This window comes from Sinohyriopsis cumingii, chromosome 8 (assembly GCF_028554795.1).
Source record: "Sinohyriopsis cumingii isolate HCF-2022 chromosome 8, ASM2855479v2, whole genome shotgun sequence".
Lineage (NCBI taxonomy): Eukaryota > Metazoa > Mollusca > Bivalvia > Unionida > Unionidae > Sinohyriopsis > Sinohyriopsis cumingii.
This window is the reverse complement of record NC_142968.1, coordinates 87,519,969-87,540,683: the sequence shown is the minus strand read 5'-3', so window position 1 is coordinate 87,540,683 and position 20,715 is coordinate 87,519,969. Positions and strand designations below refer to the sequence as shown.

The following is a 20,715-nucleotide window of genomic DNA, read 5'->3' as shown; positions in this document are numbered from 1 at the left end:
AAATTATAGAAGAGAAAATAAAAAATTACGTCATTTTTCAAAAAAGTTTTTACAAAATTCTTTTTCTTGTTTGACTTAAAAGACGTCTGAAAAGCATTCTGGTCATCAAAGTTTTCAAAAACAGAATGCTCCACCATTATTTGGTTGAACTGTCACCTGTATAGCAGTAATCATTTTTTCTACAGATTATGAGATTTTTCAAAGCTTCATATGGGATTTTGGGCCTTTTTTTGCATTTTTCATCAACCCTGAAAAGCATGTGGGATTAATAGGCTTTTTTGTATATCTCATCACTTCCGTGGCAGCTAAATGATCCAGGTTGAATTTGTGATGGCTACAGGCTAAAAGCTGCAAGTTAGAATTTACATTTTGCATGAAAGGATTTTGCTTTCCAGCAGTCTTGTACCACTCGCTAATTGCTTTTAATGTGTTATGGGATTCCACTTATTTTCAGCCATGAGGAATCCTTTTCCCACTTAGGTTTCTAGTTCTTATGTTAGTCCAAGCCACATATACTGAATTAGGTATTATTATTATTATTATTATTATTACTGAAGAGCCTCTCTTGAAAGACCACTCATTCTGCCATAATAAAAATGGTCTCTGATCACAGGTGGTTTCTCATGACAGGTCATAACACTATATAATCAATAAATCTGCATGGAGTATCTGGTCTCTCAAGACAGGGGGTCTCTCCTACCAGTGGTCTTTCAAGACAGGTTTTACTGTATTGATAATTCAACAGTATTGTCCAACTGAAAATCAAAGAAAGCTTTGATATCTTTCATAAGGTGTGTATGTGTGATCACCATTTTAAACGTTAAAACAACAAAGGGCATTGTTTATTTACCAAATAACTGCAGCTGGACACTTGAATACAAATTCATTAGAACATTGATTTCTTTAAGTCTTCACATGAAAAAGGATGAACTGTAAGTCGCACTGGCTTTTTGCCTGTTTACCTAAGTCTAACAATTAGCTAGCTAACCAGCAGACTGGCTTTGGCTTTTGAACTAAAAATATAAAAAGAGGGAGTGTCATGGGGAAATTGAGGTACATCTTGGTAATGCATATTATACACAGAGGAAAGGTGAGAATTTTACATATATTTAACCTGGAAACTCAAGCCACAGAGAGACCAGTTACAAGTATGTCATGGAAATGTGTTACTTTTCAATTTTTCTATCTATTATTGATATTCAGTTTGTTTATAGTACCTCATTGTAATTGCTTGCAATGGCTATTAACAGTACATGAAACAGAGTTGCCATGACAATAATTTCTAACAGGTAGAAACTGTAGTAAGCACAAATGAAAGATGTTAGATTAATCTATGGATTTTTTTTATCAGAATTTGAAAAGTACATGTATATAAGATTATAGGCTTAAATTTGTATAGGAAAGAATAATGTAGTGGACATTTTGTCTTGAAAGACTATTCCTTCTGACACAAATTCATTGTCTCACAAGACAGGTAGTCTTATAACAGGTCAGAAATGCTATGTAATTAGTAAATACATGTATTTACATTGAGAATCTGGTCTTTCAAGACAATTGGTCAGATAGTCGTGGTCTTTGAAGACACCTCTATTGTTCCCATACATGTCTGAACTATATCACATCAAACTTTTCTTTCCACTCCATAGTTTCAATACACATCTAAAATAAGTCACATCAAGCTGTTATTTCCACTCCATACTTTCCATACATGTCTAAAATACATGTATATCACATCAAACTTTTCTTTCCACTCCATAGTTTCAATACACATCTAAAATAAGTCACATAAAGCTGTTATTTCCACTCCATACTTTCCATACATGTCTAAAATACATGTATATCACATCAAACTTTTCTTTCCACTACTTTGTTTCCAGACATGTCTAAAATATATCACATCAAAAACCGATCTTTGCACTCCATAGTTTCCAGACATGTCTAAATTCATCACATGTAACTGAAACTGGAGCTAACTTGTTAGTTACCTTCTTAAATAGTATGTGATTTATTTAATTGTCACAAATTCATGCATTGGTATAAATCATAAGCATTTATTTTTTTCATAAAATTATTCACTTTCCTCATGAACTTGCTGACTTTTTTCAAAGTTTGGTTGGTAACTTTGGCATGGTAAGATATTGGTGGCTGGGTGTGATCTGTATATTTTATGGGGGTTGGGTGAGGACAGACGATGGGTATCATATGTAAAAAAAACTAATATGGAGGTAGGGCTCAGTGACTGGATGATGTTTGAATATTTCTGTAGTGGCATTAAACTATATTTTGAAATAAAGACTCATATAAATGGTACGGTATTCTCTTTAAAAGAAAATTGATTGGGGTGTATGGGTGGGGTTAATTGCCTGGGAAGATACTCTATTTTTTGCCCCCAAACAATGAACAATGTGTATCCAAAAACACAACACATGCATTGCTAAAGTGATATTTTATTTTCACTTGCAATAAACTACTCAGAATGACATCACACAAACTAAGGCAAGAAAGAAAAAATATGTGCTTCCTATTGCACTGGTTTTAAAATTAGGGTACACAGGTAGGTTTTTATAAAAATAAATAATATATATATATATCATTAATGATTAGTATATATAATGTATTAAGTGCTTCAAGTACTGGAATAAACTGACTCAATTAGATGCACAATCGATTTCAGGAATGTTTCTTTAAAATTCTTTTTCCATTTTTTCTTTACCTTGGGGGAAAAAAAATGCTAGATTCAGCATTGAGAAAGGAAGGATGGTTGGCCGACCAGAAACACATTAGGTTTTTTTGCCTAATGGTATGATCTATAGAATTATATACATGTTTGATGGAAAGAATTGTCAAGCTGGACAGTGCAGCAATGGCACAGTTGGAAGAGTTTTCAAGGGAATGCTATGGTTTGGTCCAGATTCAAGGGAATGCCATGGTTTGGTCCAGATTCAAGGGAATGCCCTGGTTTGGTCCAAATTCAATCCAAATCATATTAAGATGACACTTTTTTGCAAAACATAAAGTTTTTGCTGTTAAGTGCATTAGCTAAACTGCATGGGATCCCCTTACACTGGACTGAGGATGTCTTCCTCCATGTGTGTTCTACCTTTTCTAATGTTAAATAAGGTCACCTGAGGAATAAGTGTCACCTGAGGAGTTAAGATCACCTGAGGAATTAAGGCTGTGTTCGTTGTAGTTTAGATATACATGTACTACTTTTATTATATTTTATATCAACTGATGTTCTCTTCAAAATAATGACATAGTCATCAATATTACATTTCTGGATTGGAAAAAGGGTATTTATTTTCCACAAAATGGACTGAATTTTGTGGATTGGAGAAAGGGTCCATTTTTCTACAGATGATTTAAAAAAAATAGATTAAAGTTTCTGATTGTGGTCCAATAAATTTTATTTTGAATATTAGTAACCTCATTCTGTTTCCTTCATTCCATTCATATCCGTGACATGTGCTAAGAATCGTAGCCATCATTTTATATTCTTCCTTTTGAGAAAAAAATCTTTATCATAGAAAAGCATGGTATTGCTTTTAACTGATTTGAAGATTCAGGTTCTATCAAGTATATGACATTGTTGGAGAGCTGACAAGTGAGCAGTCTTCAGTTTCATAGTGACAGATATGTATTAATTCCAAATGAGAAAAATCTTTGTCACTAGCAGTTTGAATAGTTCAGAGTATGTACTAGTTTGGTTGGTCCTAAATAAAAATGGTGTTCATCTGATATCCAATATGGCCATCATGGCAGCCATCTTAGAAATCTTGTCATCAGAATTCTACCTGAACAGAGAGTCGTATTGACATGGGGATTTCACAAGAAAAGAAGCTTCTTATGATGTCCAGTTGGTCTTAAATGAAAATAAAGCCAATCAGATAACCAGTATGGCTGCCACACAGCAACAATCCTGAAAATCTTGTTATCATTACTCCCTATGAATGGATTGTTATATCAACATGAGATTTTCACTAAAAGACTTCTTGTGATGTCTAGTTGGTCATTGTTGATAATGGTGCTGATCTGATGTCCAGTATGGTCACCACATCAGTCCTCTTAAAAAACATTGTTATTCCTACTCCTGAATGGACAGTTATATCATTAAAATATTTTTACCTCCACTCCTCCCAAATGGATGGCTGTATCAACATGGGGGTTTCAGCAGTTGCCCTCTTATGATATCTAGGTTGTCCTAATAAGAATGGTGCCAGTCATACATCCAACATAGCTGCCACAACAATTGTCTTTATAAACTTTGTTGTCACTAATCCCCCTGAATGGATGATCATTATAACACAGGTCTTTAACAGAATACTTATAACAATGCCTACTTTGTCTTAAATGAAAATTGTGTGATACTGACATCCAATATGTGCAACACAGCAGCTAATTTAAAAATGTTGTTATCACTAAAGAATATCAGATATAGTTTCAACACTCAACAGTTAAAAGGAAAAAATGGTGTTATCTTCAATTCCTGGAAATTCTCTTTGCCCAGTAGAGCATCGGTCCCTTGAAGGGACTCTTGTTTTGTTTTATAGACTGTACATCTTTAATCCAGTTTTAATCATGATTGTGTGCATATCATATATTGCATAAAAATACTTGAATACATTGACAATTTTATGTAATCCTTTGCTGATCACTTGGATGTATACATTTTGTAGCAAGATCGAAATTTCTAAATATTTCAGATGCAGAACGTGCTCCAAACGATTTTCATTATTTATATTTGTTCAGTTTTTCTAGAATATTCACAGGTTGATCGGGCTGTGATAAAATATTTTAATCTCATGTAAATTCTTAAATATTTTAATTTTTTCAGGGCACATGGCAAGGGGACACACAAACTTGTGAACAAGGGCAGATAATCATTGCAGCAGGGATGACCAACTTTAAACAGAATGTTATAAATAATGATCTGACAAAGAACTCTGAGAATCTCAATAGAATCATATCCTCCACCACAGAAAACCCTGACTCCCAATCTTCCAGCACCCACACAACTTGGAAGACACTTTCATCATCATCAACAACAGCAGCTGCCAAATTAAAAAAGAATGACACTCGAGAGATCTCCAGTGAAAGCAGCACATCAAGCTCAAGAAGCTCAGAGGTAATGTCAGGATCTGAGGTCAGTCAGAATCAGATGCTAACCTGGAAGGATGTGTCCCCTACCAAGTCTTCCAGCAACAGTAAAGGCACCTTGCAGGGTTACCAGTATACAGTATGCAGCCATCAGCTGGAAACTAATATCCCCACAAATTATTTGGTGCATGAAGATTCAGCAGAAAAGTTAACCAATGGCCATGTGTGTGGTGTAACCTTAAATGAAGGCAATTCCTCTCATGAGATGAGCAGCGATTCAAATGACGGAACTGGTGAAGGAAAACGTGTACAGGCAAGCACTTCCCCCCAACACTGTCCAGAATCTTCATCCGATGATTCCTGCAACAATGACTACTTCTATGATGAGGATTTTAGTGTTCAGTTTGACTCCAATCTGAGAGAGTCTTCAATTGCAACTACGGAAGCATTCCAAAGTGCAACTTTGGTAGAGTTTCCTCATATGTTAACTGGTAGTTACTTGAGTTTCAACACAATAAAGGGTTCACAAGATATTTGTCAGCATGAGACTGAAAAAGTTCAGTATGATTCAGAGTTATCAGGGAGCAGAAACTCGGCAATGGAAGTGTCCTCAAGTGAGAGAGAAATTTTATGTTCTAGTGATATGATTGAAATTAGTGATGGACCACTCTTTACACCAACCCCTAATGACAGCCATCAAATTCTCTCAACAGATAGTCTCGATAAAAATGGTTGCCAAAAACAAGGCAGAGACAAGGATGTTTATGAAAGTAATACATCAGATGAGGGAAATCTTACAGTAGATTGCTGCCCACGAAAAGAAGAGTATTTTCTGTCTTTTGATGGATCCAGTAGTAGAATTTCTTTCTCAGAAACCGACTGTTCAGTGACCTCTCATGATTCAGGTCAAGGTCATTGGAACCATAGTGAAGGCAGTATTTCCTCACATGATTCCAGTCATGGTCAAGGACAGAGTCAGCACAGAGACTTTCAGAATGTTTGTACATCTAGTGAAGAGGGACAGGAGAATTCTGACAGCTTTAATTTCTGTTACCCCGTGAACAAATTGTATCCCTATCATCAGCAGAGTACTCAGAATACGTTGAGAGAAAATGCTTTGAATCACCATACAAGAAGACTTTGCACAGTTAAAGAGACTTTGCAGGAACAACAAGAGAAATATGATAATGATAATGACAATGAACTTGGCAGTGTTGGAACCTTACAACAAACCTCTCCAACTAAACATGTTATAGTAGGGCCCCCCTGCCCAGTAGGAAAACCCAGACAGACATCACAGACAACACAGTTTTGTGCAGTAGAAAATACTTTGACTGAAAAGGTCAAGGAAACTAGAAAAAATAAAAGCAACAGATCAGATAGTGTGTATTTGATTAGCTTTGCAAAGCCATCAGAAGTGCTGAAAAAGTATGGCAAATTTTCTAAAAGGTGCAAAAACAATATGGTGTCTTGGAAGCAGGTGCAAAAATTGAGAAAAAATTGTCAAATTGATGGATGGATTGAGCCATCAGATTGCTGCAGTCTGCCTGATCTTTCCTCACAAACTTGGCAAGGTATAGCTGCCATGAAATCAAAAACTGTGGCAGACTTAGCCGACAGTTTTCATTCCAAGAGCCATTCAGCATCTTTGCTAGAATTCTATCAAAGGTTGAAAAGTGAGTCAACACCAGTCTCACCAGAAACTCTGACAAACATTGAACATATTCTCATTCCAAACTTCATTGGAAGGAGATACCTAGATGCTGATGGAAGCGATGAGCTGACTTCATCTAGCTCATCCTTTGAATGCCCCCAATGTCATCATTGTCAACGACCAAATTTGATGGACAGTATTACAAAGGGCTATACCAATAAACGAATCTTAGATTGGTTGAAGATGGACAAGTCAGCTTCAAGACCATCTTCACTTGGATGTCAAACCACTACACAAAAAGAGTGTCACACAAAAGAGACAGTTATCTCTCCACAAACAGTGACCATGTGGTGTGGAACAAAGCATTTTGGGGCACAATTTCCACCAGCTACAAAAGATTGTGGTATTCAGACATCTGATGGAAGTATTTTAGGAATGCTGAATCCTTGTTCTAAGCAAGACAAAGGAATGCAGACATCAGACCCATGTGATGAAGATCTCATGTGTCTATTGTCAGAAAAATATGATGATTTTGAGTTCCTGAGATTAACACCAGAGCTAGAAAGGCCTCATTTTGGCACTGCCATAAGTTGTCCTGAGCAGTTACAGGATTTTCAGAAAATTAGCTTTAGACCTGTTATACATCGATCAAAGAGTGAAGATGCAAAATACAAACTTGATGACTTGGGAGGAGGAAATGATAATTGTACATTAAGGACAGGTTCTCAGAAAATGAAACATGAGAGAAACAGTAATATCAGTAAGGTTTCTCACTCAAAATCAGCAGGTCAGTTAAAGGGACACTGTCAGTCTCCAGTACGTCGCCTTGGTACTTCATCACACTACACTTACAAATCTTTGCCAGATCTTGAATTTTTAAAAGCATCTTCTTGTGGTAAAGAGAATATATTCGATGAAAACTCTTCTCTTTTTGACCCACTCCAGCTGCCTATGCCCATACCAATTTGTATAACACCCCAGGCGCAGATTGAGGATCTTGACAGGCTTTTACAAATGAAAAAGTCATCAGCAGATGAACATCAGCTAAATAGTTCTCCTCTCACTTACCCTAGAGTACAACCAAATCCTGGTAGAAACTCACGCCATGGACCTGGTACAGTAGCAGCAGCAGTGGAATCAGCATCAAGCAGTAGTGGATTCAGTACAAGTTCCACATCTTCTGGAATTGATCCTGGATCAAGTGACTCTAGATCCCTTTACAACTCTAGTCCACAAAATGATATTGAACGTCTGATTTTTTTCCCACCTCACACGGATGTTATGAAATCAGTTAAGAAGTCTCATGAACCCAAAAAACGACCAAAGACTGTCCCAAGATCTCTGGATAGTGATGCTAGCAATGGTTATAAGAAGCTTGATCGATTTGCATGCGAGTCGTACCCTTTAGCTAACGTCACTTGTAGTAAAACACACCCAAGTCGGACATGGCATGATGGGTCTCCTTTAATTACAGACAAAGATGACAACACTTCCGAACAATTGTATTCGCTTGAAGAAGAAAACACTCCAGTACCTTCACCAGAAAAACCACCATGTTGCCATGAGAATGAACATATAATTGAAAACTATCACCTTGGTGATGACTGTAACTGTAACCAGGCATGTGATTTTGATTATGAATTTTCACCTGAAATTTACAGCCATGAAGAAGATCACAAAACTGCATATATAAGACACTTGTCTTATGACTCTTCTTCATCAAGTGGAAGTTTTGTGCCAAACTACAACAAAAAACCTCTCAAGTCCTGTCTTCGAAAACAGGATCGAGTCCTCAGGTCAAGATCAATGTCTGATCCATTCAGCTTAGCTCAAGAAGAACAGAAACAGAAAGAAAAAGCAAAGAATCGTCATTCCTATGCATGCGATGAAGTGTATGTTGTAGCTGACGAATTAGGGCAGCTGATGATGTACCAAGCTGACGATTCTGCAGAACCTGTCTTGTTCTACCTTGATAACAATGGTGAATGTCATATGACTGAAGGGGGAAAGCCATATGAATGTGTTCCTACTGATGCAGCTGATTTGGGGGACAGTGACGGGAGCTCAACAGAGCGGGAATCTTCCAGTGGTAAGAGAAAAAGTGTGAGCTTTGCATCAGAGGTCTCCTTCCACGCTATCAGTCCTCAAACGTCACCACGGCGACAGCACACTACAGGCATTCAGGCTTCATTTGACTGCAGCCAACCAACAGGGGAAGCAGATGTTCTTTCACACAGCCCAGTAGATACATGTCAGGAAGGTTTGTCAAATTTGCAATAATCGTGCCTCTATGTAGACCATATATATATATATATATATATATATATATATATATATATATATATATATATATATATATATATATATATATATATATATATATATATATATATCACCACATCTGTCTGTCTGTATCTTGATGTGTCTTTATATATGGTACTCGGTGGTGCTGCTAGGTCCCCTAGGTTTTTGAGGATTGTTGCCATGTAACATAGCAGGAGTAATGGTTATCACATTAAGATGCTCATGTCAGCAAATCACTTTTACATTCTATTTTGATACAATTATTGCCTATTTTGTCTTGCAGCATCAGGTAGTGTGTGGCACAGTCTTCTTAGTGTTAGTCCTGCCATTTTAATGAAGTTGTTTTGAAAGTTGGTAAATATTATTAGGGTCCAATAAAGATGGGCATGTCCATGAATTACACTGCTAACATAAATTTTGTTAGAGTTATTGCCCTTTTGTAGTGTATTTTTATGAGATGTATGATGGAATCTTGTTAACAAAGTTAGTTGTGCAGTTTGATGAATTGCCATGATATTTGGTAAATATTATGGTCATCACCCATAGATTCACATATTGACAAATGACCTTGCTTCCATAAAGTTTGTTTAAGTTCCTGCCTTTCATGTTTTGAGCTTCATGTACTGTGTATAACACAGTCTTGTTAGTGCAACTGGTCCCAAAGTTTGACTTCATGTATTTTATGGATTGCTGTGAAACTCAGTGCATATTATGGGACTTGTATAAAGACAAACATGTTGACAAATTGTGGCATTCCCATGAGTTTTATGAGTTGCTGCCCTTTTTTACTCATGGCTAGATCCAGTGTATGGTAGAAGTTTGTTGCAGTGTTTGCTGGACTGCTGTAAATCTTTGTACATCATCAGAAGACACATGCTATTTTCAGTTTTTCACCTTTAATTTGCTATAGATTCATTTTTATCTTGGTAAAGGATAGGGAAGTGGTGGGGGTTTATTTGCATACTGAGATTGCTCACCATTCCAAGCATTTCAACCAGTTTGCATTACATGTATTACCATGGTCAGAAACCAGCAGAGCTGATTGTAATTTATAAATAAATGTGCATGTATTCTTGTATTTAATATTTACTAACTGTAAACAATACCATTTTATGTGTATTTAATGCATATATGGATGTATATATGCAATATGACATTACTTACACCTGGCTCCTTAGATGTTGTTGTTGTTGTAGGGTTTAATGCCATTTTTCAGCACACGATAGGCTATACATGGCGGCCAGTATTAATGGTGGAGGAAGAACCCGGAAAAACCCCGGAAAGAACCACCGACCCACGAGAAGCTACTGGCAAGCTTTCACATACCCACATTGGCTGAATCTGAGACTCGAACCCACGCAGACAGAGGTGAGATGGCAGTGATCTGTAAAGAAGAGCACTTTAGACCACTCAGACACTCGGGGCCCCAGCTCCTTAGATGATGTGGATTGATGCTTTCTAACTACTTCTGTTGAGGATAGAGTAGGGACGAGTCTTATTTTCAAAATTTTAAAAAAGCTGTTGTGGCCCATTTTTTGGGGAGGTTTGACTGAGTTGTACCACCATTTTATTTGGAAATTCTATAGAATTGTACCACATTTTGATTTGGAAATTTGTGTAATTGTATTTTACTTAATTTTCATTCCCTTGAACTTTTTAAGTGGGTGAAATCAAGTTATGCAGTTTTTTTAGCAAGACTTATGTAAAGTTTAGTTTTTACTTTTTCCTGCCAATATTTATTTGACCTGTGACTAATGTTTGTCTTAGATGCTTGGCGGCATTGTGTCATTCAACTTGGAAGGAGAGCAGGGAATTCAACCTAGACATTCAATTGGGCACTTTGTTATAAATAAATACCTTAGTAAATTTTGATTGTATGCTTTGTGAATTTTGTCCTTGCATCTTGAGCTAAGTTTCCTTCAACTTTTTCTTGTTGTTTGGTGTCATTATCAGTCTTCAATTGTACCATATTGTTCAGGGCAACCAGTATCATCAAGAGTCTTCAATTGTACCATATTATTTTAGGGTTATCAGTGTCATCAAGAGTCTTCAATTGTATCATATTATTTGGGATTATCAGTATCATCAAGAGTCTTCAATTGTACCATATTATTTGGGATTATCAGTGTCATCAAGAGTCTTCAATTGTACCATATTATTTGGGATTATCAATGTCATCAAGAGTCTTCAATTGTACCATATTGTTTGGGATTATCAATGTCATCAAGAGTCTTCAATTGTACCATATTATTTGGGATTATCAATGTCATCAAGAGTCTTCAATTGTACCATATTGTTTGGGATTATCAATGTCATCAAGAGTCTTCAATTGTACCATATTATTTGGGATTATCAATGTCATCAAGAGTCTTCAATTGTACCATATTGTTTGGGATTATCAATGTCATCAAGAGTCTTCAATTGTACCATATTGTTTGGGATTATCAATGTCATCAAGAGTCTTCAATTGTACCATATTATTTGGGATTATCAATGTCATCAAGAGGCTTCAGTTGTACCATATTATTTCTATGGAATTTTGGTTAAATCATTGATATTATTTAGGACTATCCTTTTGCACACCGATTTTGTCAGGTATTAAGCCAGTGGTGGGCAAAATATGGTCCACAGGTTGGATCTGGTCCATGGCCTGGTTTTATCCATTAATTTACATCATAGGGTGTGGCTTTAAAAAACACTTATTCAGCCTGCACCCTGAAAGAAGTTACCCATGTTTGTATTAAACAGTGTACATAATAATATTTGCATCATGTACTAGTAATGTTATGTGTGTTCAATTTTATTATATGCAGTGTAATGACAAAACATGCATATATGTGTGCAGATATAGTTGCTTAAGTCTTCTTTGTTCCTTTTTGTGACCACTCCGGTGACCTAGTGGTTAGAGTGTCCGCCTTGGAAGTGGAAGGTCGTGGGTTCAATCCCTGGCTGAGTCATACCAAAGACTTACAAAAATGGTACTAACAGCTGCCTCGCTTGGTGCTCAGCATTAAGAGGTTAGTGTTAGGACTGGTTGACCTGGTGTCAGTATAATGTGACTGGGTGGGACATCATGCTACGTGTCAGCAGCGTGATTCCCCAGTGCTAGACATCACTAGAAACTGTCACACTGCAGACATCATATCAATATGACTGAAAAATTGTTAAAGCTACGTTAAAAATCCAAATCACACATAGACAGTTCCTTTTTGTCACTGTATGATGATGATGATGATGATTATTATTATTATTATTATTATTTTTATTATTATTATTATTACTGTATTATTATTATTATTATTATTATTATTATTATTATTATTGCTACTGTATTATTATTATTATTATTATTATTATTATTATTATTATTACTACTGTATTATTATTATTATTATTATTATTATTATTATTATTATTATTATTACTACTGTATTATTATTATTATTCATATCAGAGCATCAGTCTCCAGTGAAGGACCCTCAGATGGGAGTACAAAAGGTCAAGGAAGAGGAGGAGCAGGAAGATAAAACTGGCCAAGTGGAACAGCACACTGCCCTGAGAAAGTTCCACTTGAATGAACAGCACACTGCCCTGAGAAAGTTCCACTTGAATGAACAGCTCTCCTCAGTCCTCAGTGAAGAGCTAGTACTCAAATTTGGTATGAACAACCAAATTAAATTCCACATTTTCATAACAAGAAAAAAAAAAGATGCTATGATAATGCTACCTTAAACTCCATATGTTTTAATACTAAGAAAAGGAACAGTAGCTAGAGTAATGCCAAACTTAAATTCCGCATTTGCATTACAGAATAAAGAACAGTAACTACAGTAATACCTAAATAAGATTAAACATTTTCGTGACAGAAGAACAGAGCTAAAGTAATGTGCAAATAAGATTACACCGTTTCATGACATAACAACAGAAGTTACATTTTTAATGCCAAACTTAAAGTCAGAATTTTCAAAACATGAAAAGAACAGTTAACTACTGTAACAGTGGTAATGCCTAACATAAAATGCATGTTTTAATTACAATAAACAGCTGTGGTAATGCACATCATGAAAGTTGTTTCTGAACTTGAAGTTCACCTTGCAAAGGTCATATGACTGTGCTGGTATCCGAGCTTGGACAACATTTGCTTTTCATATGCCTACCCTGTGGTAGAATGTATTATGTTGTCTATCCATCTGTTGATTGTCAGTTTGGTTTCCACACATTAACTTGAGTTGTCCTCTAGCATTTACCAAACCTACGGAAGACTTTCATATGGATAAGGAAAAGCCCAGTTGCTTTTGGGGTCAATAGGTCAAAGTTGAATATTAATGTAATTGAAAGAAGATAAATGATTTCCACACATTAACTTGATTGACAATCTGCAGTTACCAAACTTTATGGGTAATGGATATATTGTACTATAACTAAGGAAGAACCCTATTGATGTTTGAGTCAAAAGGTAACAGGTCAAGGTCTCAGACTGCCAAAAAAGAAAAATGGTTTCTACACAATAAAATTAGTTCTACATCACATACATGGACCATGCTGTATGACTGACTTGCACATAGGGTAATGATGAAGCCTAGCCATATTGTTATCATAGTTTAAGGTCAAGGTCACTGGCTATCAAAAAGAGAAACTATTTCTGCATAATAACTCAAGTTCTCCTTTATCAACTGTTACCAAACTCTGTGGATAGCTTGCACTTAGGGCAAGGATATAAACACATCATATTTGATGTCAAAGGTCAGTATCATCACTTTGACTGAAATCAGAAAAGTGTTTATGCACAATATCATTAGTTCTACATTACATACTTGAACCAAACTTTATGGATAGCTTGCACTTAGCTTACGGAAACCTATATATTTGGGGTTAAAAAGTAATAAGATAAGGTCAGTGTTGCTGAAAGAAGAAATCTAGTTTCTGCTTAATAACGTTAGTTCTACATTGCAAAAGTTATTTACATTAACATTTACCAAACTTTATGGGTTGACTGTACTTGGGTTAAGGATGAAACATTGATTTTGGGATTTGAAGGTCAAATGTCAAGGTCACACTGAATGAAGGAAGAGAAAAGGTTTCCACACCTGTTCATTCTCACAGACCTGGATGAAATTTTGTTTATAGCTTGTACCTATGGTATGGATAAAGCCTATTGAATTTGGGGTCTAGACCACATATCTTGACCTAGTTTGTGAATGGCTTGTATTTAAGGTCTGGAATATGCTTTTGATTTTGGCTTTAAGACCAATGTCATTCTGGTTCAACATAAAGTTAGTTTTGCAGAATACTTGTTCTATGGTATGTTCCAAACTTCGTGGATGACATGCTTTTAGGGTTATAAAGAAACCCATAGATTCTGGGGTCTAACATTCAGAAGATGTGGTCTTGGTTAAGTCAGATAAGAAAAGAAAAAATGGCTTCTGCACATTAAGTTTAGTTCAAGACTGTATAATTTGACATGGCCAAGGTCATTGAGACCTGTTGGTGAGTAATCTCCAGAATCTTTGATACCCTGCTCATGCCTACAAAGTTGACTATTAAACATGGTATGGGTGCATTCATTTGTACAATTTTCAAACTTTACCCTTGATTAGCATCATTTAGGCAATATTGTGCCAAGGTGCAAAACTACATGCATGCATGCATGCATGCATACATACATACATACATACATACATACCCACACACACATACATACATACATACACACACACACAGACACAAACATGCACACACACACACACACACACACACACACACACATCTAATATTGTCATACAGTAATTAGAATCAAAAAAGGATGGCAGGTTTAGATTCTGGCCTGGGAAATTTGTCATTACATTATATGAAGCCATTTAAATGGAGTGTCTTGATCTTACTGCCCTAGTTATAGCCCAACAGTTGACCGTAGCATTTAGATAATTGTCTGCAATAAATCATAGTTTTAATAGCAGTAGTAAATTACCTGTCACTGTTGCCTTGCTAACTGCTTCTAGGATGCAAGTCCCTTCATCTAAGTTCATAATTCCAACCTCCCATTAGCTGGAAAGTTCTGGATCACCTGGTACTGACAGAACACAGACCCGGTCTGACCCTCACATCATGTATGCCGCATTGATTATGCCTCCTCTTTTTCTTAGATGATATTTGTGGTACATATATGAAAATTCACACACAGAGAATTGACTTCAATTTATGTTATAAAGATGCATTTTGGCATTTGAATCTAATTTTTCATTTGATTGAGTGATAATCCCCACTCAGTCCATGCAAAATTTGAGTGTTACTCCAGCTGTCTAGGTAGATTTCAGGACTTAACAACTGTGCCATGCTTAGCTAATGGTGCTCAATGGAACTGATCCCTTTTTCCCTCATCCAGTGATAGGGTAAGTATTGGCCTGACCTTTTTTGGCTTTTAATTTTATTCCCCATTTTCCCCCCATTGAAAATAGATGTACAATAATGTTAACTTCAGTGTGAAATTGGAATATAATTTCCATTTCATTGTGAAATTGGAACATCTTTGTAATAATTATCATTTCAGTGTGAAATTAGAACAGCTTTCTAATAATTTCCATTTCATTGTGAAATTACAAGTCTTTGTAATAATTACCATTTCAATATGAAATTAGAACATCTTTCTAATAATGTGAAATTAGAACATCTTTGTAATAATTACCATTTCAGTGTGAAATTAAAACATCTTTCTAATAATGTGAAATTAGAACATCTTTGTAATAATTACCATTTCAATGTGAAATCAGAATATTTTAATACTAATTACCATTTTAATGTGAAATTAGAACACTTGTTTAGCTTGTACTAAATGAATACACAGCAACACCTGTCTGTTTGCTGTTTATAGTCCAATAAAGTGTGGGACCTTGCCAAGAGTCACACGTGGACACTTGTCCATTTTGCTGTTTATGGCCAGTCAAATTTGGGATCTTGCCAAGAGTTGGTTTATTTATACAGACAAGCTATTGTAGTTTCCCAGTTTTCAGTTGCTTGTATCATTGGTTATATTGCATTTTCAGTAAATTTAGTTGCTATAGTCATTTTCTGAATATTGCATGGAACTTAGTATTAGGTACAGTGAAACCTGCCTTAGTTGACATAATTCATATAAAGGACACCTGTTCATAATGGAAGACATTATGGTTTAGTTCTTTTATGTTTATGATCATTTTGTATTGCTATTTAATGTCCTACAAGTCATATTTGTGTCTTTCCTTCATTGTCATTATAGTCAGGTATCTGATAGTTTAAAATACATGTATATAGTTCGACCATCTGATTGAGGAGACATAATGTATGTTGTATCCTTTTATAATTTCAGGTTTATTCAGGAATGTTTCTCAGGCTGCTGAAATCCTAGTCAAACATTTTGCCAAGTCAGTTGATACTTTCGATAAAGTAAGATATTTTATACTAAATGTTTAAAAAGTTTAGAATTTTATCAATTACCTCCCAAATGAGACAATGGTCATTACCAACAGTCTTTGGTCATTCTTTATTATTATTGCTAGAAAGCCAATGATTACTTTTAAAACATACCCCATCCAGCCTACTTTTCAGACTTTTTTCAAATCTCTAAACCAGTCTGTGGTCTTAATTGGGAGGCATTATTGTATTTGATTTATATTTGTGTCATATGTGATGAAAGTTCAGTTTCATTTTAGGAAGATTAAACAATTTTAGTCCCTCCCCAAGGAAAATTGTGTGAAAGATCCAATGTGACAGGTTCTCATTCAGTACAAGGTATAAATTGTAATTAAGTTAATTAATCATATATATTTATATACCAGACGTTAGATTCTCTAGGATCATGTGATTACACCTTAAAGAAAACAATGATCAGATGTACCTTGAAAATCGTGTAAATATGTCGTTTTCATGATACCCTATATACTCGCTCATAAGTTGTCAAACTGCAAACAACAATGATCGTCATCTGCCATAGCATGATGCACCAGCAGACTCGAGTTGATGTTGTTTGTTCTACTGATTACTCCTAACAAACTGCACATACACAGATCTACCATCACATTAAGTGATGACAGATCTGGGTCTGTAATTTGAGGTTGGACTCATTTGTGAGTAAATATGTTAGTAACATCTTGTAGCCTTTGATCCTTTTTCACACATCAACTTGACATCATTATGTCTGCCCCAGAGGGAAATGTGTAAATCTAAATCTAAACTATGCAATAAGGTGTCTTTATAACAAAGGACTTTTACTGTGGCATTTGACACTTAGGAAAAACCCCATATCAGATAACAAAATTAGATTGGCACTTTAAACTTAATTATATTATGCTAATATATTTTTAAATTATCTAAAATTAATGTCAGCTTTAACAAAGCAATGATGGTACATATGTCCATTTAATAGGGCAAAATTTAAAATATAGGAATTTTTTTGTTAAAAAACAAGGATGATTTCAAAACATGCCATAGTTTGAGAGATTTCCTAATGTTACAGATAAGATGGGTCCAGTATTTTCCCCACACCACAAGTCAGGGCACAGTAATTGTTGCCTCTTGGGGCATTTTAAGCATGGTAAAATTCTCTTCCAATGACAGCATCTCCATAGGAGGGCATTTTTTATGCACTCCATTGGTGCATTAACATATTTTGCTGCAAGTAAACTATTGAAGTTAATGATAACAAGCTGATGCCATAAACGTTAAATATTATCTGCCATGTAGTGAACCTATAGAGAATAAGATGGGGCAGAACCCCATGAGGATTACAAAAGGGTGCATCCCAGAAAGGGCAGCACTCCACTTAAGAGGGGCAAGGAGCAGAACCTCTATAAAACAATCTTTGCTTGCTCTCTAACAACCACGTCATTAAAAAAAATTGGGTGTTTTTAAAATCACAAGATTTACCTAACAAACTGTTTCATATTTTATAAAGATTTTAAAAAGCATTCCTTCAGTATTTAACCTTGAAATACCCACAAGTAGTGTACTGTTGTCTTCAGAGGCAGGACAGAATTATCTTGTGACCTTGTACGGTTGTTTCCTTTGAAACACTCCTTTGAAGAAGGTTATGGTATTTGTTCACTTCTTACCATAGAAGTTTTGTGACATTAGCAATCAATGTCTGCTTTATTCTTGTACCTGCTTAACTGCTACAGGGTCTGTCCTTCCATCAATTCATGCATATGTCCATCCATCCACATGGCAGTATCCTGATTTCATTAATGATGATCATCAGACTTTGTCAACCGATGTGATGGAGGGAGGGAAGGAATATCCTAAACAATTCAAGACCAAGGAGGTCAAGGTCACTTGGTCAATTGCTGCTTTTTTCAGGGTATATTGTTAATAGCTGTATCAATGGCTAATACCTTCTGTTTCCATACAGTGTATTGTTATCAATTGTTATAAGATTTATCACATTATAGCAGAGAAAGGTGCAGAGGTCATGGTCATGGGGGTTTGGTCACATAGTGACATTGTAGCAGGCAAGACAAAACTTTATGTATTTCTATGTTTTGCCGATATCATATGGATTTTCTTGCTCAGTTAGACTCATTGTTATAGTTACATAAAAACTTTTGTCAAATAAATTCATGAATCTTGAGCCCTATCCATAAGTGATATTAAAAGTACTTATCTGGCTTTGATCTATTCCTTTTTTTTAAAAATATACTTGTAGCTTCGACTAGGAAACACGGCAGAGTGTCCTGAAATTGGAGATATTGTGCTGACAAAGCTATGTCCTGCAGTATCAGAGATTATTGCAGATGGAATGAAGAGCTATCTACCAGGTCTGCACATGTTTGGACGAGTGCAAGTCACTGTTTGGAAGATTGTTGAAGCATCTTTAGAAATAGGTTTGTAAATATCCAAATACAGTTGCAGTGAGGTCAAATGCAATATTCATGTTTTAGCAAATCTTGTATATTTTGTGTCCACTGTACAGGATGGTGAAGGAATAGGGTACTAACCTCTGTGTATGTATGAACAAAGCTTAATTTGCAAACTTTGTTTATGTGGCATCTGTGCAAGACATCATGCAAATATCTTAGGATTGAGAGCCCATTGTGATTGTCAAGATTAGACATATTGTAATAAATATTGAATGAACCAGATTGTAATGAATATCAAATGAATCAAATTGTAATGAATATTGAATAATGATATTGTAATGAAAATTGAATGAATGATATTGTAATGATTATTGAATGAATGATATTGTAATGAATATTGAATGAAAATATGTGCTTAGTTTTACACAGTGACATGGTTTTAAACAAGCTGCTATTGTGCGAATAGCAAAACTGCATACACTTAAAAATATTACATGTATTACAGGCCAAACCTCAGTGGTTTCAAATCAGCTTGATGAATTGTATTCTGTTAAATCAGTCTTATGCCAAATACTTTACACAGACAGCAAAGTCCAAAAACGGAGATAAATATTTTATCACTAGACAAGAAATACTGCTAGACCTATATATTTTTAAAAAATGGATTTTCAGTATTCACCAGTGACATGTCATTTTCCAAAAAATGTATTAGTTGATACTTTTTCCTCAGATTAATGAACCTTGATTTGTACTGCACTTGAACACGCACACTGCAAAGGTAAAACATACCCACCATAACCCTTTGTCCTTTATTAATAGATTTTACAGTGTAGTATGCATGCTTTACAGGATTAACGTTAATGTTATGAAATGCAATAATGGGGCTGAACAAAAAATTTTGATTTTATTTTGGAAGATGCAAATTATAGACACAGGCTGTCATGATCTCGGCAGATTCAGTTAAAGTTTACCCTTAGTTGATCTGACATGCAAGTGCTGCCATTTTCAAAGCATATGATGACCATACCAGCAGCTTAGTTGATCTCACATGCCAGTGCTGCCATTTTCAAAGCATATGATGACCATACCAACAGCGTAGTTAATCTCACATGCAAGTGCTGCCATTTTCAAAGCATATGATGACCATACCAACAGCTTAGTTGATCTCACATGCAAGTGCTGCCATTTTCAAAGCATATGATAACCATACCAACAGCTTAGTTAATCTCACATGCAAGTGCTGCCATTTTCAAAGCATATGATGACCATACCAACAGCTTAGTTGATCTCACATGCAAGTGCTGCCATTTTCAAAGCATATGATGACCATACCAACAGCTTAGTTAATCTCACATGCAAGTGCTGCCACTTTCAAAGCATATGATGACCATACCAACAGCTTAGTTGATCTCACATGCAAGTGCTGCCATTTTCAAAGCATATGATGACCATACCAACAGCTTAGTTAATCTCACATGCAAGTGCTGCCATTTTCAAAGCATATGATGACCATACCAACAGCTTCAAAATTAAATAATGAGACTTTCTCCTTGTGCTGAAGTGAAGCGTATTTTCAAATAATGATAAATAAAGAGCTGTATTGTAAGGGTATTAGACAGTTTATTTTCATCAACAGTATCTAGTGGGGTGGGTGAGAGGAGAATCGGTGGATATTAGACAATTTATTTCCAATGACAGAATCTGGTGGGGTGGGGGAGAGGCAAATCTATGGATATTAGACCACTTTTTTTCCAATGACAGCATCTGGGGTGGGTGTGGGAGAGGAGAATCTATGGATATTAGACAAGTTTTTTCCCAGTGACAGCATCTGGG

The 20,715-nt window shown here is 35.7% G+C and overlaps 1 protein-coding gene across 2 annotated transcripts in view; it reads left to right on the top strand.

Annotated features, from left to right (window-relative positions):
* The window catches only part of LOC149794082 (uncharacterized), a 77,634-nt gene that overhangs the window by 36,826 nt on the left and 20,093 nt on the right, over positions 1 to 20,715 (top strand). For both annotated transcript variants that reach the window (XM_089968038.1, XM_089968040.1), the window contains 4 exons: positions 4,835 to 9,011; positions 12,510 to 12,713; positions 16,398 to 16,474; positions 18,729 to 18,906. In XM_089968038.1, the coding sequence (XP_089824164.1) occupies positions 4,835 to 9,011; positions 12,510 to 12,713; positions 16,398 to 16,474; positions 18,729 to 18,906 (4,636 nt within the window). The remainder of the gene's footprint in view (positions 1 to 4,834; positions 9,012 to 12,509; positions 12,714 to 16,397; positions 16,475 to 18,728; positions 18,907 to 20,715) is intronic.